Source organism: Trichosurus vulpecula, chromosome 3 (genome assembly GCF_011100635.1).
Source record: "Trichosurus vulpecula isolate mTriVul1 chromosome 3, mTriVul1.pri, whole genome shotgun sequence".
Classification (NCBI taxonomy): Eukaryota; Metazoa; Chordata; class Mammalia; order Diprotodontia; family Phalangeridae; genus Trichosurus; species Trichosurus vulpecula.
The window spans coordinates 322,344,648-322,372,035 of record NC_050575.1 but is presented as its reverse complement, the minus strand read 5'-3'; the positions used below and the strand labels follow the sequence as shown (position 1 = coordinate 322,372,035).

Genomic DNA, 27,388 nt, shown 5'->3' with positions numbered 1-27,388 from the left:
ATAGTTTTTAAGCCACATAAAATGAATATGAATAAATAGTAAATAATGATCCACAGTGTGAAGGTGAATCCTTTGCCAAAGATACAAGAGTCAGGATTATAATTAAAGCTTCCATTCTGTTTTGTTGTTACTATATATTTTAGTAATGTTTCATTCTTGAAAGGTGGCATTCTATATTCAAATGAAGTAATGTGTAAAAGTGTTTTATTAGTATTCTGATATTCATAATAACAGTCTAATAGTCATTCTAAAAAGGATTTAGGAAGTGGTGCATATTTTGTGTTTAACACACTCTTTTTTTTCCCTTTCAGTTTGTCAAATGTGGCTATGCAGGCTCTAATTTTCCAGAACACATCTTTCCAGCTTTGGTTGGAAGACCTATTATCAGATCAACCACCAAAGTGGGAAACATTGAAATCAAGGTAATATTTTATTTATAAGTAAATCAGGAACGAAATCTCTGTTACTTGAAGTAACATTATTTGTTAAATAAAATATAGTGATCAGCAAAGTGAAGCGTTAATGTCAGTTTAAATGTAATTTTGTTTACTTTGTGACTACAGCATATATTTGGAATAAAATACCTATTAAGTTCTGTATATAATGCTTAATATTCTACTGAGGGTTTTAATCCTGGCTGCACAATAGAGCGAATTTTAGAATGCCTTTGTTCTTTAAAATTCAAAAGGTCTTTTTCTGTCTTTCTATTTTGTAGGGCAACTGCTGTTATATAAATGCTTCTTTGGAAACTTGTGCATTTTCTTTCAATGCTTTGTGGCCTGATCCTGTATTTTTTCACAGTATAGCTGTGGAAACTTTGGACGCCATGTAAATCTTATATGTTCTTCTGCTCAACTAACACCACCAACCTCCTATACACTGCCTGAGGAGGAAGTTATGCATGTCTTCCATTTGGCCTTTGCCCAAAGGTTCTCTGGTGTACTATTTAGCTTAGTCTTGGAGTAGGGCTAGGAAGCAGGTAATATAGAATCTTATGGCCCTTACAGTTCAGGAGCAGTAATTGAGAGTTGTCCTTGAATAAGCCAGTGTTGTAGGTCTTATTTATGTAGCCTCTTTGTAAGACTTCTGGGTCCTATTAGAACACCAAGTCACTTGAATTAGAGATGAGGTTCTAGTCAGTCTTTGGAGATGGAGGTCTATTGTAAAGTATAGATTTACAGTTTCATGTAGTAGGCATTTGTTTTCTTGCTAAGTTACTAGCTCAGTAAATAAATGTACTGATACTTTTTAAAATCCTAAATAATATGTAAAATCTTTTTAAAAGGCCTTTAAGTAATCCAGACTTTGCTTCTCCATGTTAAATAAAAGAGCAAAAATCACCAGAGAAACCTATAACAATAGAAGCAGTAGAAGTGGATTTTAAAATAGAAATAAGTTGTTTGAGACAGGAGATGAATATAGTAGTCTTTATCTAAAGTCCCTTACAGCTTTAGCATTCTGTGATTATGATGCCTTATTTTCCAAGCAACTTTTTCTTTAATTCTGACTGAATTCCATCTTGAAATTTAAATCTTAATTTCAGTTTGGGCATAATTATGACCACAAAAGTTAAGCATTTACTAGATGTGATAAAATATGGCTGTCTTCTTTTTTAAACTTAATATTAGCCTTTTTATTCAATGATATACTTAACTGGAAATAAAGAATGCCATTTCTACTTTACCATATTTAAACAGTATATGTTATATAGTTATAAATTATCCTCAGATAGTATGTTCATATATTTGTACATACATGTCCTCATTCTAGGAAATGTTTCATTTTACATTTAAGGCCATGGAGTAGTCATGGGCTCTGTCTTCCTTCTCTCCATGACTTTTGCTCTAGATGCAAAATGATTAGCAAAAGGGGGTTTTCCCCCACAGGGTTTGTCTACTCTGTTCTTCATTGGCTCAATCAGTCCAACTTGTCATTTGAAACTATAATGTCATATGATTTAGGTTGGAAAAATGTGGCAAAAAGGATGTGACTAAGCTTTTATGCAAGAACCAGAAACGTAGCTTTGATCCTGCTACCTAGAGAAAGCCTTTTTTTTTTAGCTTTTAGAAAATCAGATGTTATTAACATTAATTAATGAATTTGGAAGGATGCTTGGAATTTGAAATTTCCTTTATTGGATGGATACTTTCTATTTCATCCTTTTCAGCTAACATGGTTGTTAACTATAGAAGGAAACTGGAAATTTAATTTATAAATAGCAAATTCCATTTATAAATAAGGTGCCTGAACAACTATTCCTTTTTTAGGGTTGATGATACTGACCATGTTAATTTGGCCCTGATTTTATTAACTCAGTAAAATCATAGCAGTACTGCATCTGACTTCTACTTAATTTGTCTCTCTTGCTTGTGTGTTTAAAATTTTTAGTGAGGATTTTATTTAGGCCTTTCTGACTCTTACTTCTACCTTCTCTCTCTTCACCTTTCTTGACCTGTTGAAGTAGAATAACAAGATGGTAAGTGAGGTTATACCATGCTCTGTTTGTTTTCCACTTTTGCTTTATGGGACCAGTAGCTGTTATTTTGTGTCCCTTAGTATTTGGGAGGGGGGATATTTCCATAATTTTTTTTTAATACATTCATTCATTTTTTTAAACTTTTTTTTTCCTTCATTGCTTCAGTTTAGTGGCAACTAATTTAAGTCTTATGCTTTTTTCTGAATGGGACATGTACCAAGGACCAAACAGTCTAATCACTAACATAGTTTTGGCTTTTTTTTTTTTTTTTTGTCTACCATGTAGAAAAATTTAATAGTTAAAACGGAATGTGGTGTGCATTATATTAGAATTCAAGTGATTCTTTACAGGATTAAGTGTTAACATAGTGAAAGGGATTAGTAGAATTTTCAGGTTCTAAATAAGTTTAATTGACATGGCTGTGTTCAATTAAACATTTTAATCATAGCTTATGTATATTCATCATACTCTATGCTATCTGCAAAGTATCAGAACAAAATTTCAATGTGCAAGTGATGTATAAATGGAGGGAAAGAAAGGAAGAGATATTGATTAGTTTCTTCTATTATAACTAGGGAGGAATAGTAGGAACCAAAAGCCTGTGACTAAGAAAAAGAGGATGCTCATAAGAATTTCATCCTTCAGTGATTATTTCAAATAAATGCAGAACCCCACAGCTTTGTCCTCAGATTTGTTCTATCCTCTTACTACATTTCCTTGAGATTTAAGATTTTTTAATTTATTTGCTAATTTTATTTTTGAATATTTTTGAAGACTTTAAAATGTCTACATTTTAACTTTTTCCCCTCCACTTGAAAATTAAGAATGATAGTTGTATGAAAATATAAGATGAATGTCGAATGATTTTAGTGATTGTACAAAGCATTTTAGGCATTCAGTCTTTGTCATGTTAGTTTCCTATTAAATTCCAAATGGTTTAAGAAGATTGGGGGATTCCTAGGTTTAGCCCAAAATAAGTGACAAAATTTAATATTAAAGATCTGAAAAGGTACAGATTAAGATGAGGTCAAATGTTATTAACGTTTTTACGTAGAGTATTGTGAGTGTATAACAACATTCTGTGTGCTTTTTATTTAGTGTTTGAAGTTCTTTGCAAAGTTCAGATTGTCTAGAATCTTGACTTTAATTTAGTTGCGTATTTCAGAATTGCTCTTATTGGTAATTGGAATTTATACTGCCTGCTGTTTGTAAAATATAATTTTTGCTGCTTGTTGTATGTATTAACATCTTTCTAAAGGCATTTCAGATAGTTACCATAATTTCTAATTCTTTTCAGGCAACAGGTGATGTTTTAGGCTTGAGTGCCCAGTGAAGACTACTGCTGTCAAGAGAGTAGTAAAGCCTGAGGCCTGACCTAATAACTCACACCTTGTTTCTAAGGTCTGAGGGCAGGATGCATAATTTTCTCAGTAGGTTTTATTTTAAGAAGTTGAGGTTCTCTTTGAAAGAGTACTTCATGTTATTGTGTGTTATATTAAAATCTCAGTCATAGGTAAACAAACGTCATAGAAAGATAAGTATAACTAACATACATAATTTACATTTATTCATTCACATTTTTCTTACATCTTTTCTTCCTTTCCAAATTTCCCTATTTGCTGAGGAATGGTAAAGATAATTTTGTTCATTCAGAAATTTCTTTCACTTAATCTTAAGTATTTTCAAAATAAGATGTTGACTTGGTTGTAAGAATCCACACCATTACATTGGGACAGACTTTTCCTAAAATGAATGAAATATAGTTTGTACATAGAGTTAGTGTAATGAAATGTTAAAAGCATGATTACTGTGTAATAGTAAAACTGATTCATGCTGTCCTTAATAATGCTTTTATATAGTTCTTTGAGGTTTGTAAAGTGCTTTTTTCATAACAATCCTGTAGAATTGGAAGTGCCATTGTTGTAGTTCTCATTTTATAGCTGATGAAACTGATGATTAGAGAATAGTCATACAGTGTTGGAGCCAGCATTTGAACCCAGCTCTCCTGAGAAGTTTGGTGTTTTTTCTACATTTCTTCTAATAGCCCTAAATAAGCCTTTTAAAATGTACAAAATACAGGATAATGCGTACTAAAATGTGTTAAAATTAACGTTAAATTTCCGTAGGAGTGTTGAGTACCTTAAGGATTCAAGTGCTGACACACTTATTAATTCTTGGTTTTTTATCTTTTATGAGTGATACTGAAGTATTATAATGTTCAAAGTATTAAAATAAAGGAATCAAAGCACTTATAATACTTCAGTTTTAGAAAGGGCCAGTCATAAGGTGAGCACTGTAACTTTATTACATCCTGATAAATATGTTGGAATTCCTTTTCAGCTTGTTAATTGTTAATTGTTCTTGTTTATACAGCTAATTTGCTGGAAATCTTAGTTTTTCAATGGGATTCTCCTCCCTAATCTTAAGACTGAATGTGTTCTTAATAGTGTTGCTTTTTTCTTCCCTAAAGAGTATTTTAGAGATGGACACTTTTAGAAAAAAAACAATGTTACTGATCCTTATATTCTGTTGAGATTACCTAATTTGTCATTAACCATTGGAGAAAAAAAAGTTTTATTTCTGTACTTCTTTCTCGCAAATTATAATATTCTATAGTTGGATAATACTAAGACTGGTATAATTGGAGGCAGAGTATGTATAGAAATAATGGGTTTTGTGTGTGACACCACGTTTTTCTGAAATGCGTTTGAGATTTACATTATTGTTCATACTGGGGATACTTATTGAAAGAAGTGGGACTTTTTCTCTTAAGATGTAATTCCCTTAATACTTGTTTGGGAAGTTACCTGTAAACTTTCAATTCTAGATTGAAGTGCTGTTTTGGACTGGCATAGGGATATGTTTTGTGAAATTTGTATTTTTGTGATACCCATGGAAAATATAAATTGCCATGAGTATGTATTATGCTGATATAAAATTGTGGTCCCCCTTCTTTACTTAACTATCCTATACCTTCAGATATTTATTATTACCATTTTGGTAACAAGAACAGTATGCACAATATGCTGTATGCATTGAACATTTTTCTATCAGCTTCTCTTCTCTCTCTTTATGTGTTATTTATCCTATCACACTTTGTTACTTAGATATTAGATCAAAAGCAACAGATGAAACCACACAGAAAGCCCGTTAGTATAATAAAATGTAGGATTTATTTATGCTAATAACCCTTTCTTTTGGGATCATAAGAACAGAAGGTAAGATCAATTTATTGTTTTAAACCCCGATATACATTAAAATCTGCCATTCAAAAATGAAACTTTTCAAAGCGTTTTTGAAAGGCCAGAGTTTTAATATGACCCTGAAAACTGTTAAGGGAAAGTGTATATTTGAAAGTACTGCAGTAAATCAGGGATTGTCTTACTCATGTTAAGTTTCTTAAAATACAACAGAAATGTGACTTTTCTAAGACCTTATATATAAAAATTTGAATAGTTTTAACATGTTCCTATTGTGATTTTTAGGATCTTATGGTTGGTGATGAGGCAAGTGAATTGCGATCAATGTTAGAAGTTAACTATCCTATGGAAAATGGCATAGTTCGAAATTGGGATGATATGAAGCATCTGTGGGACTATACATTTGGACCAGAAAAACTTAACATAGATACCAGAAACTGTAAAATCTTGCTTACGGAGCCTCCCATGAACCCAACAAAAAACAGAGAGAAGATTGTGGAGGTAAATTTAAGATGGAATTTATATATCTATATCTATATCTATATCTATCTATCTATCTATCTATCTATCTATCTATCTATCTATGTGTGTGTGTGTGTGTGTGTGTGTGTGTATAGATACACACACACACACATACATATTTATTTTTTCTGTGACAGAATTTCAGAATTAAACATACATATAGAAATCTCATAAGCATTGTCTTCTTTCCCGTACTTTGAAGATGTGAATAACTTTCCAACAAAGGGAAAAGGAATAAAGAAAGTCTGAGTCATCAACAGTGTGGCTGATTAGTCTCCTATATCTCTATAGCCTTTTAAACATAGAGACCTAGTAAAAGATTTTGAGCCAAAGTCAGCCCCAAAGAGAATCTAGTTTAACCCTTTACTTTTACAATGGATCAAACTGCCCTTCAAAGTCTTGGCTAAGTTCACATGCTCAGTGTTGGTAAAGCAATAATTAGAGCTAAGGCCTTCTCATTTTGAGTCAGAGTACATTTGTTAGGTTGCATGATAGTAATATTTATTTAGCTATAATTTATGAGTTAAATTTGTCTTAATCCAGTGAGTATAGATGAAATGAGTAATTTTTTCTTAAATGTAGCCATTTTAAATTAAAAGTTGACTTTGTTTTTAAATTTTTGGCTTGCTCTGAGATGTTCAGATTTTTGCTTTTTCATCAGTTTTTTCTTTTTGTACTTATAGCCCAATGTTGACTTCATCTTAAATTAACTTAAACATGGCTACACTTCCCTCTTTGAAGAGAAACAGAATTGTGAACCAGTGTTCTTTTAAAGGGAGATCTTATTTTCTGGGAGATAGCTAGCATTTAAGTTAAAGGTTTGAAAAGTAGGAGCTTACATATTGAACTATAGTTTCAAGAACTTAATTCATTCAACTACCATTTACTAAGTACCTGATGTGTGAAAAGCGCTGTGTAGGTACAAGACCGGATACAGAGATAACTGAGACATAGTTCTTGACCTAGCAGAGCTTAAAGATATCTCTTATGTTCTTTATTGATTACCATTTTAGTTTTGGGGTTCTGTGCATTTGAGTGTAAATTTATCTATAACTGACAATGTCCGATTTTAAACTCACCCACAGAATCGTCCTATTAATAATAACGAGCAATAATAATAAGCTCATTTTGAGGTTTGCAGACCGCCTTCTTCGCAACCCTGTGACGTGTAGGTGGTATAAGTATTCTCCTTTTACAGATAAGAAAACTGAGGCTTATGGAAGGTATTTTTACTACAACAAAAAACTTTAGTGATCTTACTAATAATAGTAGGAATTGATAACTTGACTCAGTGCAAGAGACAGAAAACTTTCAGGATGGCAAGTCATGTAGCTTGCCTTTTCTTAAAAAGAGGATGATAGAGGAGCAGCCAGGTGGTGCAGTGGATAGAGCACCAGCTCTGGCTGGCTGGAGTCAGTAGGACCTGATTTCAAATGAGTCCTCAGACACTTACAGCTGTGTGATGCTGGGCAAGTCACTTAACTCTGATTGCCTTTTTAAACTTAAAAGTATAGAATTTTCTCAACTCTTTTTTTTTAATTCATGGGGAATAATAGTATGCATAATCAAAAACCGTGAATAGTGTCCCCCCTTGGATTAGATTTGAGGCCTTTGAAAGTCACAGGTTCCCTGTGACCCAGGAGTCACAAGTCTGATCCAGCCAAGGTATAAGAAAATTCGCCCGCTCAAAGCAGTCCATTTCCCATTGGCTACCCAACTGGCATTTGTTAAGATGGGTGGGCAGAGTGTCATAACCTAGCTGGAATGTTCCATAGCAAGGAAGTTCTAATTTTTGCCCACTCTCAGTAGTTAACTATATATAGTTTTAGTTCTTTGTCTTCTCATGATATCATTTTTTCTTTTCTAAATTACTATCCCCATACAAAACGATGAGCTTCTCTGGTGTTCCATAATTTGAATTGAAATTTATTTCCCACAGAAAGCACTGATTAAGGTAGTCTTATTCTTATGTAGAAGTCTTTCATTTCATTATAATTGCTAAATAACTGAAATGCTCAGAATCTTTTGTTTGTATTATTTTGTTAAATTGGTTGTAACATTCAGTGAGTTTCACAAAACTATTATCAAACTAGGGGAATATGTGACTGAAGTAGTGAGAGCATGAACCAATTAGAGCTGGAAAAGCAAGACTCATGTTGAATGTGGGCCGAATTACATAGCATTGGTTTTCTGTAATGTTTATTAAGAGAGAACTAATTAGTAAACGAATAATACATAATGAAGGTTGACTAACTTTCTAAGGTTTTTCTTGTAGTCATGGATACTTTTAATTTCTTTTAGGTCATGTTTGAGACTTACCAGTTTTCTGGTGTATATGTAGCCATCCAGGCTGTTCTTACTTTGTATGCTCAAGGTAGGTAAAACTTATCAGGGAACTATTTCTTAATTATTCAACTGTATGTCAGCTAATTCAAGGAAAATGCATTTTTTTCAACTATGTCATCTGTTGTGTATGCTCTAAGTTTTTTTTCAGTACTGTAAATTTTAAATCTCTGAAATAATTTGGGAAAATTAGTCTATTGTAGACTTTGAATTCCTCAAATTACCTTTTATTAAATAATAAAAGATCTGGTTTAGATAAATACAAACCTACTTATTAAATACTGCTGAACCAAGGAAACACTTTTTTAGGCTAGTCTTACTTTCTTTATATTTATCCTGAAATTATGATACTACAGGCAATGAGCGTACAGAATTTCTTACCTTAAGAAGTAGCACAAGTAGAAATGTAGGGTACAGCAAGGGTTTATATGATCATGGATGGTAATTTTATAGTGAACTGAAAAGGAAAAATTAGAATAGTTTGTAATAGATATTTAACATTTAGAGATGTGTTTTGAACATATAATACTGATTTGAATAAACCAAAGATTGTACCTACTGTAGTATTTCTGCTCTTGGTGTTTTGGACAACAAGCACTTTTAAATACTTGCTAGTGTTCTTTTCTGCCTTGGTTGTTTACATACCTGAAACTTTTTTAAAATACAAATTTTGTGATAGTCATCTACTGAAACATGAAAGATCTTAATTAAATCAACCGCTAGGCATGATAAATTAAATATAGTAGAATTTTTAAACTATTTGGTTTGCTGCTGTGCACATAAATACACAAATACTTGCTTTAGAGGGTTTAAGCAAATTTTAAAGTATATTGAAAAATATTGTTTTCTTAGAGAAATGAAAAACATTATTGTGGAGATAAGTCAATGAGTACTTGATTTTAATTAATTTGAATGTCTTCTACAATTGCCACTTGAATACATGGGAATACAACATCTTCTGCATAAATCTTCCTCAGGGGACTCATCCCACATACTAAAAGTCTTTCTTTAAGTCTTTTGACATTATTTAAATACAAAGGAGCACACAGGCTGTCCAGCATACATCTCTCTGATGTGTCTCTTTACATAGCTTCTTTTGTGCAATTCATGGTCGTTAGTGTGTTTCATTAACATCATGACCATGGTTTTAGAACTCAAGATCACTATGAATGAATGAATGAAAATGTACTTATTAAGTGATTACTTTGTACCAGGCACCGTAACAAGTGATAAGGATATAGACAGATACTTATCTTTTGCCTTTTGAGTGATCTTCTAGAAACTATGGTGTTCCATGGTTTATAGCAATATATCACCACTAAAAGAATATTGGGTGTGTTTTTTTTAATGAGTTTTTATTTCCAGGAGTAACTGGGGGGTCAATAAAAGGCTTTTTTACAAATTGTATTTTATATTAGAATACATGTTTTCAGTCAAATGGTTGCCTGTATAGAGAATATAAGATTTCATGGCAATTGCTATTTGTGGGGTTTTTTTTGTTTGTTTTTTTGTTTCATTTGTTTTAAATCAAGCTTTTAGTTTGGTAGAAGAAAATACTAAAGTTTTCTTAATAAGGTATCCCACATGCATTTGTCAGAATAAAACAAGAACCATACGAGATTGAAAGGTGTAACAAAAAACTTTGCTTAACCGACTGATTATTATAATATTAGGCATATATCAGGGCACCAAAGGTATTTGCCACTGTCCTAGAGGATTTCCTATATCAAGTTGAAATAAAAGAATTATCTGTGAATGGAGAGGTCTCTGATATGCTCCATTTGTAAATGACATTGTACTTTGCAATTGCTTTATTAAAATTGATTTTTTAAATCTGACTTTTAAAATAAAGAATTTTTCAGGAATAGAATTCAAATCCAGAAATGTCTTAACAATCTAGAACAATGAACTTAATATTAAAGTGACATTCAGTAGGGATAATTGTGAAATCTTAGACTTGAATTTAAAGAAATCAGTTATGTAAGCAAAGGTTGGGAGAAAGATGCCTAAAAATTAAGATAAAGAAGACTGGTATTTATGATGGACTGCTAGTGCAGTATAAATCATCAGTGTTACATGGCGGTCGAAAAAACGAATTTGAAATTAAGCTTAGTTAATTAAAAAACGTATAGTGTCCAGAACAAGGACTTTTTAGTTCCACTGTACTATGCATTGATCCAGTCACATTTGAACTATTGTGGCCCGTTCTGGGTGCCATGTCGAAGGAAGGAAATAGATATGTTGGTCCAGTTAAGGGTGACCAGAATGTCAAAGGGAATGAAAACTACTTGCATGGATTGGTTGAAAGAACTTAGAATATTAGCCTGAAGAAGAGGAAACCATGATTATCACCTTAAAGTTTCCGAAGGGCTGTCATGTGGAATGAGATGACTTTCTTTTTGGCTCATAGGACAAAACTAGGACCTGATTTAGTGGATAGAGTGCTGGACTTACTGTCAGGAAGACGACCTGAGTTTGAATCTGCCTCAGACATTTATTGGCCATGTGACCCTAAACAAGTCACTTAACCTCTTTGAGCCTTAGTTTCCTCATCTATAAATGATTGAGTTGGACGTGATGACTTCTAAGGCTCCTTCCAGTTTTAATCTCAGGCAATCCAGTTTAGTTACTAAAGTGTTGAAAAATGGAATAGCATATTTCTGTGGAATAGTGAGTCCCCCATTATTTGCAGAGGAGAGAGGAGGTCCTTCACTAAAAGAGAATTATACCTCAGGTTGAGTTTAGGCTTCTGATTTTCCTTCAAATTCTTAAGATTCATTCTGATTATTTTTTAAAAGATTTTTTCCTACCTAGACTTTTTTCTCTCTCCAGGTAGAAAAGAATGAATGTGAACATTCAATTTATAGCTATAAGCCAGTGTCTATTAAAAGAATTTTGAAAATTTTTAATATTGTGAATATCATCTTTGAATAAAAACCTCAGGTTTTTTTTTAATTTCCAGTGTTCATAACTTTATTTTCCTCTAGTTGGATATCATTAGTTATTTTTAATAATACTTTTGAAAAATTTAATCTTAAGAAAGAAAGTTTAATAATACCAACAAATTTTAGTATAAAGGCCAATGATGACTGTCATTTCAGTTCCAGGAAGTGATATTCTTCTGCTTCATGGTGATAGATAATACCTTTTAATGTGGGTAGCTGTCTTATAAAAACATATTGTTGGGTGAACTTGGAAATAGTATGTGGTCAGATTCATTAATTTAGCAATGAAAAAAGTTCTGGGCTAAGGAGAACCTGCTACCTTTATGATCTTGGACAAATAATCTTTCTAAGCCCTTACTTCTTTCTCTGTAAAATTTCACTAGATCTCTAGGGTTATTTTCAGATCATATTCCGTGGTTCAGTATTTACTAAGGGGCTGTGGAGAGGATACAGAGCAACACTGTGTTTTGCCCTTAAGGAATTAACCTCCTAGTCAAGGAGACCAGATGTGAAGCTACATAACAGTATAATGTAATATAATATTAAATGTGGAAAGGTGATGCAATTAATGACGGCTGTAAGAGTTCTGAAGAAGAAACTGGAATACTAGAGAAGGCTTACTTCAAAAGATGTATGCCTAGATCTGGGCTTAGAAATGTGGTTTGTATTTGGATAGGAAAAGGGAAAAGTGAGTGATGCAATGGCAAGAGCAAAAATGTAGAAGTAAGAGTGGAGCAAGGCTTGTTGGGAGGGCATTATTAAGTACCCCTTAATAATAAGATTGGAAAAATACATTGGAGTTAAACCATGACTTTAGATTAAGTGCAGAAAGAGTTTGATTTTGTCCTATATGCAGTGGAAGCTGTTGAAAGTTTTCAAATAGAGAAATGATAATTTAGGGAGAAGAATGTAGCCTGAAAATTGGACAGGATGAAAGGTGTGGAGAGCTGTGATCTCTACCAGTGGAAAAGTGAGTATTCACAGTCATCAAATTATTTAAATGTGGCACGGTTTACAGGGGGAGAAGGAGAAAGGAAAGGTGACATCTGGAATTTGGGGGCCAAGTATGCAGATGTAAGGACCTGAATTTAAAGTGATAAAAATGGAAAAGCAAAGACACGTGAGAGACAGACTTGGAGACAGTTGGTTTTGGGGAACAAGGGAGGCAAAATCAAAGATGACAACCAAGCGATTCTAAGCCTTTTATTCTTAAGTCTCCAGTAGCAAGCTTCCTTTCCTCACCTCCATTCCCCCTTCCCCCTCCCCACAAAATTGAGGCCGTTGGTTGAGAGGTCTGTCTCTTCCTTTTCTCATTTCACATCATTCAGATAATTTCTCTCACTATCTCCTTTTTCACCCCTGTCTCATGTAAAAAGGTAGCCCTTCATACCAGAGAAAACCTCTCTACAGTCACCTTTGACCCCATGTCATCTGTCTTTTCCAGCATATTATGCTCTCTAGCACCCTAAATTTTTGAGACCACTCTATCTTAGTTCTCTCCCTATCTGTCTTAACCACTTCTCATCCAGTAATGCTCACTAATGACAGGTGTTCCCCAAAGCTCTGTCCTGGGCCCTTTTATCTTCTTAGTGATCTTATCAACTCCCATGATGAGTCCATTTATCATCTCTATATAGAGGATTCCCACGTCTTTATATCCAACTGTAATCTCTATACTGAACTATTAAATACCACCAACTACCTTTTGAGCATCTCAAACTGGATGTTCTATAGGCATCTCAAATTCAACATATCCAAAGCAGAACTCGTTTTCTTCCTTCCCCTACCTCTCCTCTTCCATACTTTATTGATGAGTATGCCACCATCTGGTCACCCAGATTCACAGCACCAGTGTCATTCTAGCCTTTTCTCTCGTATTTAGTCCATATAATCCAGTCTGCTGCCAAATCTTATCCTTTCTGCCTTCACACATCTCTTGTATACCTCACATTCTCTTAACTCACACGGCCACCATCCTAGTTTAGATCCTCATCACTTCATGCTTAGGCTTTATTACAATAATACAATATATTACAATTATGATTCTGATTGGTTTCCTTCAGGTTTCTCCCTACTCCAATTCTTCCTCCATTCAACGGCCAGAGTGATTTTTTTTTTAATTTAAAAATCTTTATTAAGAGGTGCTTACGGTTTGAAAAATATCAGGTGTACTTTTTACAAATCAAAAATGAGGTTCTTAAAAATCTCAGCTTGACCAGATACAAAACAATTTAAAAACCTTTAAAGGTGTATTGAGAAAACTCAGGTTTGTTTTTTTTGGGGGAGGAGGGGCAGGGCAATTGGGGTTAAGTGATTTGCCCAAGGTCACACAACTAGTACATGTGTCAAGTGTCTGAGGCCATATTTGAATTCAAGTCCTCCTGACTCCAGGGCCGGTGCTCTACTCACTGCACCACCTAGCTGCCCCGCAAACTCAGTTTTTAAAAGAATATATTATTCCCCGAAACAAACCTCTTTAGGTAAAAATAATAAAAACCTCATGCTACATAGATGATGCAGGGAGTTATAATTATCTGGTCAGTAGCAAAAAGCAAGCATTTAGGCCATCCATTCCAAATCTTATTGTTAGAATTTCATTTTTCTTTTTCTTCTTATATCTGAACCAGATGATAGTAGAGATGGTAAGCTGGCATTTACTTTTCACCACCCTTCTCAGACTCTGGGATGGATGTATACTCAGTTGGTGGTTTGGCTGCTTTTGTCTCTTTGCCATCTTGTGGTTTAGGGTTCTCTCGGAATCTGTGCCAGTAATTGAAATTACAGCAGTACTGATATTAAATTGGCCGCTGACCCTGGGTCTCATCTCCTTGCTTCTCTTTGTCTTCTTCATTACTTTCCTCTCTAGGCTAGCTTTGATGAGGAGGGCCTTGCAGAATCATGATCTGTAACCCCAGTACATATTCTGTCTCACTGGTCTACCTTGTTCTCCTGCATTCTGATCATCAGCACCTTCTGTTACTTCTGCCTGCACAGAAAGGTTGGAATACTCTGGTCAGTGCCTATAGGGTCTCTGCATGTTGTCGGAGCTGGTCTTCTGGAACACTATCTGCTCCCTTGTTCTTCTCCCCACTCTCACTATTCTTGTAGTTCCTTGGGAGACCCTTACAACGTGAATAAGATGTGTAATTGTTACAGTTGGCTGCATATTTATTGCCTGCACTGAAACACCACCAGGGCCTGTGACATTGTCTGCCTCCACACTCTTTCTCCTCCAGCTTTCCAACTCCACAGTCTCTCCATCTTCTACATGGTGAAGATACTTCCTGGGATTATTCATTATGTGGCAGTCTGGCGTACAAATACATCTTTCTTGGTGTCATTCCTCTTGATGAAACCATGGCCATTTCTTACATTGAACCATTTTATTATTCCCAAAACCTTCATTGCAATGATCTTCTTGTCCCTGTCAGCGGGCACTGCAGATAGGAGGTCACCAGGGCCTCCTTTGCTTCCCATGATATGGGCTGCTCGTTATTGCAGTGATGGTGACTGGGGCCTGCGGCAGTCACTGGTGTGATGGTGACTAGGACTTTGCTGGCTGCAGCTATGGGGCTGCTCTCAGGGCCCCCTGGCCTCCTTGCTCTGTTCCCACACCAATTACCATTTGAATTCCAAAGTGATTTTCTTAAGAAGCAAAGTTCTGATCTTGTTACCCTTCTAAGAAGTAAACTCCAGAAGCTTCTATTACTTCTAGGATCAAATATAAAATCCCGTTTGGCATTTGACCTTTAACAACCTGCACTGCTTCCTGCCTTTTCAGTTTTCTTGCACTTTAATCTCTTCCACATACTCTATAATCTATCAACATTGCACTTCTCTCTATTGGTTCATACAGCACTCTGTCTCCTGACTCTACGCCTTTTTTGTTGACTGTCACCATGATTAGAATGCTCTCCTACCTCTGCCTCCTGGCTTCCTTGAAGACTCAGTTTAAATCCTACCTTAAAGCCTCAGCAAGGCTTCCTGCAGAAGCCTTTCTCAGTGTCTGCCTCTTCCCACTCTGTGCCACTCCCCCTTACTCCTACTAATACCTTCCCTCTGAGATTCCCTTCCATTTGTAATGTATGTGTCTTGTATGTACAGTTACTTGAATGTTGTCTCATTGTGAGCTCTGTGAACACAGGGATTGTTCTTGCCTTTCATTGAATCCTCGGTCCTTAATACAGTGCCTGGACCGTAGTAAGTACTAAATATTAGTTAATCCTTGTTGATAGACTCTCCTTCCTACTTAACTCATTTTGTCTGATATTATGGTTATTTGTCTTTTCCTACCGTTTTTTTTGTCTGCAGCATCCAATATAATATCTTGCATATAGGTGGAACTCAATAAATGTTTGGATTAAATTTAATAATACAGTTATGATTAAAAGAAGAAATAACAATTTTTATAATGATGCCTATTTTCATATAGCATAAAATAGGAAACTAGGACAGCAGCAGTATTTGAAAGCTTGCATTGCTCCTCCTATTAAAAACTGTCCCTACAGTTGGCACATAAATATATTTAGGGCATTTCTGTGCTAACTGGAAATTAAGTTGTGACTTATTTATTTCAAATTAAAGACAGTCTTCAGCTACTAGTGTTTGAAGAAAGCCAGTTGACATCTAAGTTTTGGTGTTAGATTTTTGATGTTGCAGATTATTTCCTCTATGCCCTCAGTCATTTAACATCAAAAATTGTCAGCTACTGCATGACAGAAAAGACTTCTGGGATACAAATTCCTTGATGTAAGGGCAGGTTCTTTCAAGAACTCTTAAAGTATTTATTATTTTTTAAAATTTATTGATGGCTTTTAGTTTTATGTCATATTCATTTCTGTTCCTGAACAGTCATTCCATTGCACTCTAGTCACCCCCTTCTATTACTTACAGCTCTGTCAGGGTTATCTTGCACTTTCTTCCACATCTCCATCCAGTTTCAAGCCACACATCTGCTTGATACCATGTAAGAGCTTCACCCAAGGCTGTACCCCTTTGGACAGTAATGACCTCCTTGAACTCACTCCTCAATGATTAACATACTTCCACCCTGTCATACCGCTCCATTCCTGATTCTGAAACCCCTGTTGCTATTATTTAAATCTCATTCTCTATCTCCCTAATATTTTTGTCCTCAGTCACCTCCTCTCCCTGCCCCCTTCCTCATTGTCCTACAATAGAAGCTACCTAACCCTTCTTCAGTGCTTTCTGAAATGCCCATTCCATTGGTAAGTCTTTAATCTTAAATCTTTTCCTTTCTTCCTGTCTTGTACTTGCTGAGACCTGGCTTCTTCCTGGTAACACAGTTTCTTTGGCCACCCTTTCCAGCACTGTACTTTTACTCATGGGTCATGGTGGAGGACTTGTAATATTCCTTAATTCTCATTGCTACTTTCACACCCTCCCTCTACCGCCATCGTTCAATCCTTGTTGTCTAATGACCTCTAGTATACTCCTTCCTCTTTCAGTGAGTTTGTTGACTGGTCACAGTCTTCCCTTCTTCCCAAACTCTTGTCCTCATACTGAGGGCCTTCAGCATACATATTGATACTCCCTCAAATACTTTAACCTCCCAGGTCCGCAGCTTACTTATTTCCTGTGACCCATTTCTCTATCCCATCACAGCTACATGCAGAGATGGTAGTACCTTTGATTTTGCTGTCACTCAAAAATGTTGCACGTATGTGTTCATAAACTCTGAAACTCCAAGCCCTGTTGTCCTCTCCATGATCCTGCCATTTCTCTGTTCTTTCCTCGGCTATCATTCTTGCATTAGTTATATTCCCTTCTATTCCCCATCTGGTCCCTTGGTGAACCAGTTATACTCTACATTGTCATCTTATCCTGAGTACCTTGCCCCTTTATCTTATGAAAAGGCAATCAATCCTTTTACATCTGTCCCTAATCAATTCACTATCCAATTCATCAGAGCTGTAAAACTTTTCATTCCTCCTCAAATCTCCCATAGCTCCCCTTACTCTACCCTCTGACCTGGTTTGTCTTTTATTTCACTGGAAAAACTGAGGCCAATCACAGAGCTCCCTCTTCTTGCTTGTTCTTTATCTCATGTCGTTTAGATGCTGTCTACAATTATCTCCCCCATTACCACTGATTGACATAAAGAGGTGCCTTTTCTCTTTGCAAAGGTAAACCCTTTATATGTACAAGGTTTTTTTCCGTATTGTCTTCTGCAGCAGGTCGCCCCGTCTATTATCCCTTTTTGATAATTTTCACTTACTTCCTGTCTACTAGCTACAGACATGCTTATGTCTCCCCATTCTCAAAAAACCCTCACTTGATTTGTCCGTCCACACTAGGGGTGTGTGTGTGTGTGTGTGTGTGTGTGTGTGTGTGTGTGTGTGTGTGTGTGTATCTCCTATCTCTCTCCTCCTTTTTGTAGCTCAACTATTTAAGATGGCTGTCTGTAGTAGATGCCTCCATTTCTTTTCCTCTCACTTTCTTCTTAACTCTCTACAGTCTGGCTTCCTACTTTTTCATTCAGCTGAAACTGTTCTCTACAAAGTTAGTAATGATCTCTTAATTGCCAAATCTAATGGCCTTTTCTTTATCCTCATTCTTCTTGACCTTTTGTAGCCTTTTACATTATTACCCTCTTCTCTTTGGAACTCTTCTCTCTAGACTTTTCTGGCACTGCTCTTTCCCTGTTTCTCCTACTTGTAAGACTGCACCTTCTCAGTTATTTTTGCTGGATCTCCATCCAGCTCACAATGGGTGTCCCCCAAGGCTCTGTTCTTGGTCCTTCCTTCTTTTTAACTTTTTAACATAAGCTCCCCTGAGCTTAACCATCATTATCATCTCTGTGTAGCTGATTCTCCAGATTTATTTGTCCAGCCTCTCCAGACCTCTCAGTCTTACATCTCCAACTGCCTATAAGACACCTAGAACTGGATATCCCATAGACATCTTAAGTTCAACATATCCGAAACTGAACTCGTCTTTTTCCCCAAATCCTTTCCTCTTCCTAACTTCCTTATTACTGACAAGGGTACTACCACCCTCCTAGTTACCCAGGCTGACAGCCAAGATGTCATCTTTCAACTTTTCCTCTCTTCTTCCCCTTCTCCCCCCGCACCCCCCCAATATCCTGGCAGTTGTCAAGTCCTGTTATTTCCACCTTTGCAACTTCTCTTGTATTGCCTCTCTATATTGCTACCAGACTGGCCCTCATCACCCCATCCCTGGACTACTGCAGTATTCTCCTTGTTGATCTTCCTGCCTCAAGTCTCTTCCCACTCCAATCTATCCTTTTCTCGTATTCCTGTTCCTCCATCTTCAATAAACTCCCCATTAGTGGCTCCTTATTAACCCCAGGATAAAATATAAAATCCTCTGTTTAGCTTTTATAGCTCTTCGTAACCTGGTTGCTTCCTACATTTTCAGTCTTTTTACATTTTATTCTTCAATCTTACAATTTACTCTGTGCTCTAGTAATACTGGCATCCTTGCTGTTCCTTGAACTTGACACTCTATCTCTATCTCTGACTCTGAATGTTTTCATTGGCTCTCTCCCAGTTTACCAGTTTTCCTTCCAGTCTAAGCTACAGTTTCACCTTCCTCAAGAAGCTTTTCCTAATCTCCCTTGATCTTCATGCCTTCCCTCTGAAATTACCCCCAATTTAGTCTGCATATATCATAATAATAGTACATGGTTATACATGTTGTCTTTCCTATTAGACTGTTATATCTCTGAGAGCAGGGACTGTTTTTTGCCTATTTTTGTATTTCTGGTGCTTAGCGCAGTGCCTGACACATAGTTAGCACTTTATAAATGGTGATCTGACTTCTCCCCTAGCAAGCATCTATTTTTTAAAAATTTGTTAAGGTTAGCCAAGAGAACCAATTAACCCATTGCTTACGTCTGATAACGTATGCAACATTCTAAACTCTTATATCGTCACCTCTTCAACAAAATGAAGTTGGTGCTTTTTCTCCTTTTTCCCTTTGGACCAAACTTTGGTCATTATAATTACAGAACCAAGCTGTTTAAAATACATAAATCTAAATGGTTCCCTAAAGATGTTTTACTTAAAATTATCATGTATATATGAAGCAAGGAAGGATCAAATGTTTCATTAAAAACATTTTAAAATTTCTTATTCTTAATATACTTTTATTTTAAGGCTAATAATTTTTTTATAATATCTTGCCTTCTTTGGTGCTTATCCATATATGGATGAAGATCTTTTAAAATTTCACAGAAAGGATTTAGGATGACTTCATATAATGGCAACTGTAATCTAGACTTTTACTGAAGTTAATGAATCATCATCATCATCTTTATTTATCTATCTATCTATTTATTTATTTGCAGGGGGAAGGCAGGGCAATTGGGGTTGAGTGACTTGCCCAAGGTCACACAGCTAGTAAATGTGTCAAGTGTCTGAGGCCAAATTTGAACTCAGGTATTCCTGACTCCAGGGCCGATTTTCTACTCGCTACACTACCTAGCTGCCTTAAAAGAACATGAATTTGCTAATTTACTTAGTTCTCTCTTGCTTCCCAAACATTTTTGTTGTTGAGTCATTTCAGTCATATCTAATTCTTTGTGATGCCATTTGGGGTTTTCTTGGCAAAGATACTGGAGTGGTTTGCCATTTCTTTCTCCAGCTCATTTTATAGATGAGGAAACTGAGGCAAACAGGGCTAAGTGACTTGCCCTGGGTTACACAGCTAGGAAGTGTCTGAGGCCAGATTTGAACTCAGGAAGAAGAGTCGTCCTGACTCCAGGCTGGGGAATCTATCCACTGTGCCACCTAGTTGCCCCTTCCCAGACATTACCTAATGATAATAGGTATTACCTCCAAAACGTATAAGAGTGTTTTGTAAAGCTTTGAAGGCTTTTTTTAAAGTGAAGTTAGTTCTGGTTAATTAGTAATTCTTGACCCAAATTCATTAGTTTTTATGACTGACTACACGTGGTCTCATTATCACCAGGGAATCTTTTACAATAATAAAACTGTTCTCTCACAGCATTATTATACTTTTAAATATTTGAGAACTTTAAATCAATGATTATGTGTAAAATACTGAGACTTCTTTTCTTCTATTAATTATTCTCACCAGATGTCTAGGGAGTGTGAAGTAGAATTTTAATTGTAAAAATTGATTGAACTCAAACTTTTTGTTTTGCTTATAAGGACTATTCTAGGTGTTTGTTTAATAAACATTAAGTGCCTAATGTATTCGATGAATTGTACTAAGCAGATACTACTCAATTTTATTTAGCATTTTAAGGTTTACAAAATGCTTGCAACCTAATAAAGTTGGTAGTCCAGCAGGTCTGTTTTTGTTTTACTGAGGGACCCATCTGGCAGTGGTGTGTAGGCTGGTTTTGGTGGGAGGAGACTTCAGAGAAGGATTACTGTTAGAAGGGCAATACGGACCTTCACTGGGTGGTGATACAATGGAAATGGAGAAGAGGGTGTGGGTGTGAGATATTTAAGTCTAAAATCAGAAGGGAAGGCTGTCAGAGATCGCTGAGGTTACTAGCTTGGGTTACTGAGAGAATGATGTTCAGGACAGGGAGGCGATATAGAAAAGGTAAATTTGGGATTTATCTAGACAAGCATAAGTTCAGATTTTAGATCTGTCTAGCTTGAAATGAATTGTATGAAGGGAGTAACATTCAAGTGGAAATCACAGTTACAAATTTTGGTGCTGGAGAGGACCTGGTTATCTGGTCCAGATGCCCCGGGCAGGATGTGACTGGTTGAAGATTTCATAGAAAGTAAGCAGTAGAGGAGGCACCTGAAGTCAGGGGTGATGATATCAAATCTACTGTTGTTTAAACCTTGGAGATAAATTAGATCAGCAAGGTAGAGCATAGAGAGAGATGAGAGAGCCAAGGATGGGGCCTTGAGAAATAAGTGCCTGTTTTATGAGGGAGAGAGAAGAGGAGGCAGAAGAGGAACTAGTCAGACAATCAAGATGAGAACCAGGACAGCGTGGCATAAAGGGGGCCAGTGGAGTAAAGATGGTCAAGGGAGAGAGCATAGTTAACAATCTCAGTGCTTGGGACGTTTCAGGATGAGATTTTTTATTTCTCATACTGCTTCTTTAAGCCTTACTACTCTAACAGGTAGTTTCCATTTGTCTCATTATTGTTCAGAACTGCCTCTATCATATATTTTTCAACAAATTTACTTCTTGAAATAACTGTCAAGTGGTGGCATAGCGACTAGTGTTCTAGAGTAGGAGTCAGAAAAAACTTAGTTTGAATCCTGTCTCAGATATCTACTAGCTGTGTGACCTTGCACAAATTACTTAACTTCTCTGACCCTCAGTTTCCTCTTCTGTAAAATGGAAATAACTATAGTATCCACCTCGCAAGATAGTTGTGATTATTAAATAGATAATATAAGTACTCTGTAGCCCTTTGCAAACTCTAAAGTGGTATATACATTTTAGCTATAAGTATTATTATTATTTTCATGGATTTTTGAAGCTCTCTGCTTTTTTCTCCATTTGAAATTTTAGGGAAAGATTTTATTTTTACCTTTAATCCAGGCTGTCAAGTACAATTTTAACCTCTTTGCCAGGACTGTCCAAAAGAAAACCTGTACTTCAATTATATAGAAGTTTTGTGTTGTGGATGTGAGAGGTATTTGTTTCTGTAACTTCCCAAGTCCTGGATGACATTCTTTACTAATATTTAAAATTTGCTGGCTACAATTTTTCTGCTTTTTCCTTTTATTTCATATGTTGTTTCTCTTGCCTAGGTTTATTGACTGGTGTTGTTGTGGACTCTGGTGATGGTGTAACTCACATATGTCCAGTATATGAAGGCTTTTCTCTTCCTCACCTTACCAGAAGACTGGATATTGCTGGGAGGGATATTACCAGGTACCTTATCAAGGTAAGCTGGAGGGGGACAGACATATTAAACACTCTGAGGTTTGTCTTCATTAAATTGCAGTATGTTGGATTTACCTTAGAACTAACTAATCTACTCATTTCAGAGAATATAAAAAAAAAATCTCTTCACTCCTGTCTACAGAAGACATAATGGAAAGACCTCTTCTTTATAAATTAGCCTCCCAATAATATTTCCCTCAACAATTTTTAAAACAAGTGAATAGGGTTTACATAATCCAGGTATTCCCAGTGAAGTTTTTAGGATTCAGGGCCTAGTTATCGAAGTTCTACTCTTATCCTTTTTTCTGTTATAAATCAGTTTTTGCTGTCTTTCACCCATTAAATTTATAACTTTTTAGGATCCCTGTAGTTTTTTCAACAATGGGTATAAATAATGTCCTTTCTTTATTGAATTGAACTGGACCTTAAATGAGAGGAAGATTGTCAATAGGGAGAGATGAGGGAAGAAGGGAACTTAACCATGTATGGGAGTTGGCATCTGGAAAGCCAGAAGACAGAGAGAGTCAAAAGAGGCCCAAAAAAAAAAAAAGGAGTTGGCCAGTTCAGCTGCTGTATAGTTTATGCAAAGGGAAGTCCCTATGAAATATGACCAGAAAGGTAAGTTAACTCCAGATAATGGGAGACATTGAATGTTACACTAAGAAGTTTGTGTTTTATTCAGTAGGTAATGATGAACCACTAACAGTTTTTTCAGTATGTGAGAGTTTTGTGACCCAAGGTATGTGGTAGGAAATACATTGGTAGCAGCATAAAAGGTCAGATAAAGAACAGTTGGGAGGACCAATGGTGAATACATATGGAATTTGGAATTGGAATACTTGAGTTTAAGTGTCTGATATATTATTAATTCTTTTTGACCTAGGGAAAGTCACTTAACCTCAGAACCTCAGAAATGGGACTAATACTTGGACTAATGGTTTTGGGGAGGTCATATAAATAGGACCTAAGGATCTCAGAGAAGAGATGATGAAGGCTTCAACTAGGTTGGTAGAAGTAGGAATGGAAGGCACAGGATAGGATGTAATGGATTTCAGAGGTAGAATTGTGTTGTGGGAGGGGGGGCAGTGGAGAGGTGAGTGAGAGGGAAAAGAAAATGACAAGTCAGGAAGTTAAGTGAAAGTGTAGGTTTTGGAAAAAATTAATGAATTCAATTTTGGGTATGTTGAGTTTAAGATATTCTAAAAAAGGAGGCGGGGTACCTAGCAAACAGTTGGACATATAAAACTAGAGCAGGTGGTAGAGATCAAGATACAGATTTTGGAAGTATACCTGAATAATGGTGATAATTAACATGATAGCCATGAATGAGATTGCCAAGCAAGAGAGTGTGGAAGAATAAGAGGGCTGAGGACAATTAGAGGGCTTCACTTTAGTGGTTAGGAGAAGGAAGGAAAACAAGGAAAGGGCCCTGAGATGTTAGGGTAGGACAACCAAAAATGCAGTGACACGAAGGGGACAGAGAGTATTGAAGTGGGGGGAGGGAAGGAGGAAGAACACAGTGTCACACGCAGTAGAGAGGGCTGAACATGGAGATGAAGAAGCCATTGGAAATTTTCAGTGACTTGGAGAGAGAAGTTTCATGATAGTGATAGAGAAGAAAGCCATACTGAAGGGGATAGAGCATGGGTGGTAAGGCAGTGGGTTCACATTTCATGCTAGAAGTTGAGTTGTAAAAGGGAAGAGAGAAGCTGAAAAGTTGAGAAGTGAGTACGAGAGTTGAGGGAACGGTTATTTGGGATGATGGTTTATTTTTGGTTAGGAGAAATTGAGGCTGGGATGGAGGAGGTGAGATGATCAGTGGAACAGTGCTACAGAGGAGTTGGCAAAGATTGTTTTAAGACATAAGAAAAATGAAAATCGTCTAGATCAGAAACTTGGCTCACTATTAGCATGTACAGAAAAAGGCTGAACATAAGTCAGTCTGCCATTGTTGATTGTTGGCTTAAGTAGCCATCCCTTAATCTCTGAGCTAGAATTTACTATATGTTGTTTGGCCTGATTATGTTTGATCTTTCCTTCTAATCCTTCCAATATACCACTGACTATTGAGTCCCTGTGTAATAGGGATTGTGATGCTTCTGTTTACTATCTCTAAGCATTGTGGTGAGGAAGGTCCTTTTTAAGCATTAAAATAGTATGTAAATGCAAATTGGTGGTAAACTACTGCCCAATGCTTGCTAATCATGGGTAGTTGGATCTTTGGAGGATTTTCATGGCAAATGGGGTAAAGATACAGAACCTTTCTCCCATGTAAACTTTTGTTTAATATAAGAGTATCAAGTAAGAGAAAAAGCCATATTGTATAAATTTCATTGTCTTCGGTTAATTTTTTCCATTCATTAAGATCACAATTCCTCCAATGCCTTACAGCAGGGCTGGCCAACCTTAGGTTTTTATTGAAACAATAGACAATATATTTTGATTTGCCATTTTAGTGAGAGCTCTGCAGTAGCTTGGCTTTGTTTACTAAAGCATTTATGTAAATTTCTATGCTTGTAGGTGGGCTGCATAAATCACACTGCAGGCCACATGCAGCCCTCAGGCCACATTTTGGGCAGCCCTGCCTTACAGTATAGAGCCTTTAATGAGTTTTGGGTCTGGGTGAGTTGCTGTATCCAAAAATAATTGATTATCTGAAGACCAGCTCTCATAAATATAACTTAATATATTTCTGTGAATGCATGTCTTTCAAAACCATATTTTGATTGAACTGTTTTCACAGAATTTCTTCCTTTTTTATTTCATGAACGAAAGCCATAAAAGAGAGGTTTGAGCTGAGTGATGAAGAATAAAGTCAGATGGTAGGGCATTGAGAAGTGAGTTTAGACGTGGAGTATAAATATTGAAAGTATAGACAAAGTGAGTATGGATAAAGAAAGATGAGAGGGAAGGAGCCACTAGTATTTAATAAATCATGTGTACATGAGGCAGCAGAGTAAAAAACACTGGATTTGAAATCAGAAGAACCCTGAATTTAAATTCTGTTACTGTGAGAGCCACTGAACCTTTTTGTGCCTGACTTTCCTCATCTGTATAAGGAGGATAAATAATGGTGTCTCTCTCACTGAATGATTGTGAGGGTCAAATAAAAATATAGATAAAGCACTTTATAAATCTTAAAATACTGTGTAAATGTTAACTATTATTGTGCATAATTTAAGAGCTAAAAATAGAAATGACAGTGCTCATCCTCTCTTGTTTTCACATCAGCTGCTTCTGCTTCGGGGATATGCCTTCAACCATTCTGCTGATTTTGAAACTGTTCGCATGATTAAAGAAAAACTGTGCTATGTGGGGTATAATATTGAACAGGAGCAGAAACTGGCCCTAGAAACCACAGTGTTAGTTGAATCTTATACAGTAAGTATAATGTGCCTAATTTCAGAAATTAAAAGATACAATCAATGTTTTTTCTTTATGACTAAGTTTCAATTAGAAGAAAACAGTACACACATCAGTGAGATTGCAGAGCATTTAAAATAGTGGCGTAAATGCTTTACAGAGTCCTCTCCTGCTTCAAACCAAGTATCTTTGTTCTTGTGTTAAGAATTATAAATAATCGTTTGAAGGATTGGAGTGATTTACATCTAAAATTCCCTTCCATTTCTTAAGATTCTGTATGCATTTTTTCTACTTTGCATTACCTGTCCTCCATCCTTCCCCAAATCTGGGTATATGAAAGTTTGCCTTGATAATTCAGTACGTGGCATTCTTTTCTTTGAATCAGTGTTTAATTAATGAGATATTCATAAATTCTTTCCATTAAGTAAAATTAATCTCCTGGAAAACATTTATTTTCCTATAACCTACAACATTTAACCTTTAAGTTTATCTGAATAAGATGTCTTTCTTAACTTTATATAGGAAAGAAAGAATTTAAAGCCATATTTAACACTGACTAAATGTGTATGTATATGTATATATATAAAACCACGTTTGTTTTTTTTTTTTAAGTAAAATCACATTTATTGAGCTCCTTCTGCAGCTGTTTGTAAAGGTGTGCTTAAAAACATTCCTAGATTCCTAATTTTTTACTTGCCTTCGTGATTAATACTGGAGGAAAATAAAAGAGAGGTAATTGGACCCTACCAAGTAATGAAATTGCTGTATTAAAGAGAACAATGTTTCATAAACTTTAAGATGTTGTATATAGCCAAAATGCCCTCATGTTGAATATTTTTCCCTTAGTCTCTTGATCTGTTAAAAGCAAACTTTTCTGTTAAATCACTTGAAATATTTGAGGATAAAATGTATTGTGTATAATTTGTACTTTTAGAATTTAACACTTCACAACTCAGAAATAGACAGTGCATTCAGTTCTACTCTAACATGAAATGTGTTCCTAAAAATCACTGTGCTATGCAATATTGAACAATAAAAATCGCAGGCTTTTTGAGGGAGATGGAGTTTGCGTGTAAACAAAACTTTATCAGTAACACATAAAAAAAAGATAAGAACCTAATAAATCACTAGCACAACTTAAAACATTAAATGCTTAAGAAATGCATAGATACTACAATAAATAGTGGCACTGTTTACCTTGACAAAAGGGGTGTATGTTTGTGCTTGAGCATGTAGCTCCTACTATACCAGAAGATAAACACTAAACATCCCATTTTACCTTGGAAAATACTTTACATTTGCTTGTGGAAATGAGCATCAGAAGGATTACAGCTTGTGAGTTATTGTGAATTGATGCAGTTTTCAGTATTCTCTCTCTTTTTGATGAAATCCTAAACAAATTCAAAATTTAGTTGATGCTCAAATTTTTCCCATGTTGGAACAAATTTGTGTTTTTAAAACAGGTGTTATAGCAGAACTAAATGTACTTCTTGTGAGATACTGAATAAAATTTGATTATTGTAGCCAACAGATGCAAGAGTTTTAGATGAGTTATTTCTATCATGGGAACTAATTATATAACAGAATCAATTGAGGAGGTGCTAAATATAATTAATATGTTAAAAATTCTAAAACAACTGTGATTAAATACCATAATTAATTTT

The 27,388-nt window shown here is 35.7% G+C and overlaps 1 protein-coding gene and 1 pseudogene across 1 annotated transcript in view; one reads left to right on the top strand and one right to left on the bottom strand.

The window, feature by feature from the left end:
* Positions 1-27,388, top strand: part of ACTR2 (actin related protein 2) — a 61,854-nt gene that overhangs the window by 20,410 nt on the left and 14,056 nt on the right. The window contains exons 2-6 of the mRNA XM_036748529.1: positions 312-422; positions 5,962-6,177; positions 8,500-8,572; positions 22,226-22,362; positions 25,593-25,742. Coding sequence (XP_036604424.1) covers positions 312-422; positions 5,962-6,177; positions 8,500-8,572; positions 22,226-22,362; positions 25,593-25,742 — 687 coding nt within the window. The remainder of the gene's footprint in view (positions 1-311; positions 423-5,961; positions 6,178-8,499; positions 8,573-22,225; positions 22,363-25,592; positions 25,743-27,388) is intronic.
* On the bottom strand, positions 14,141-14,963 carry LOC118841127 (annotated as a pseudogene).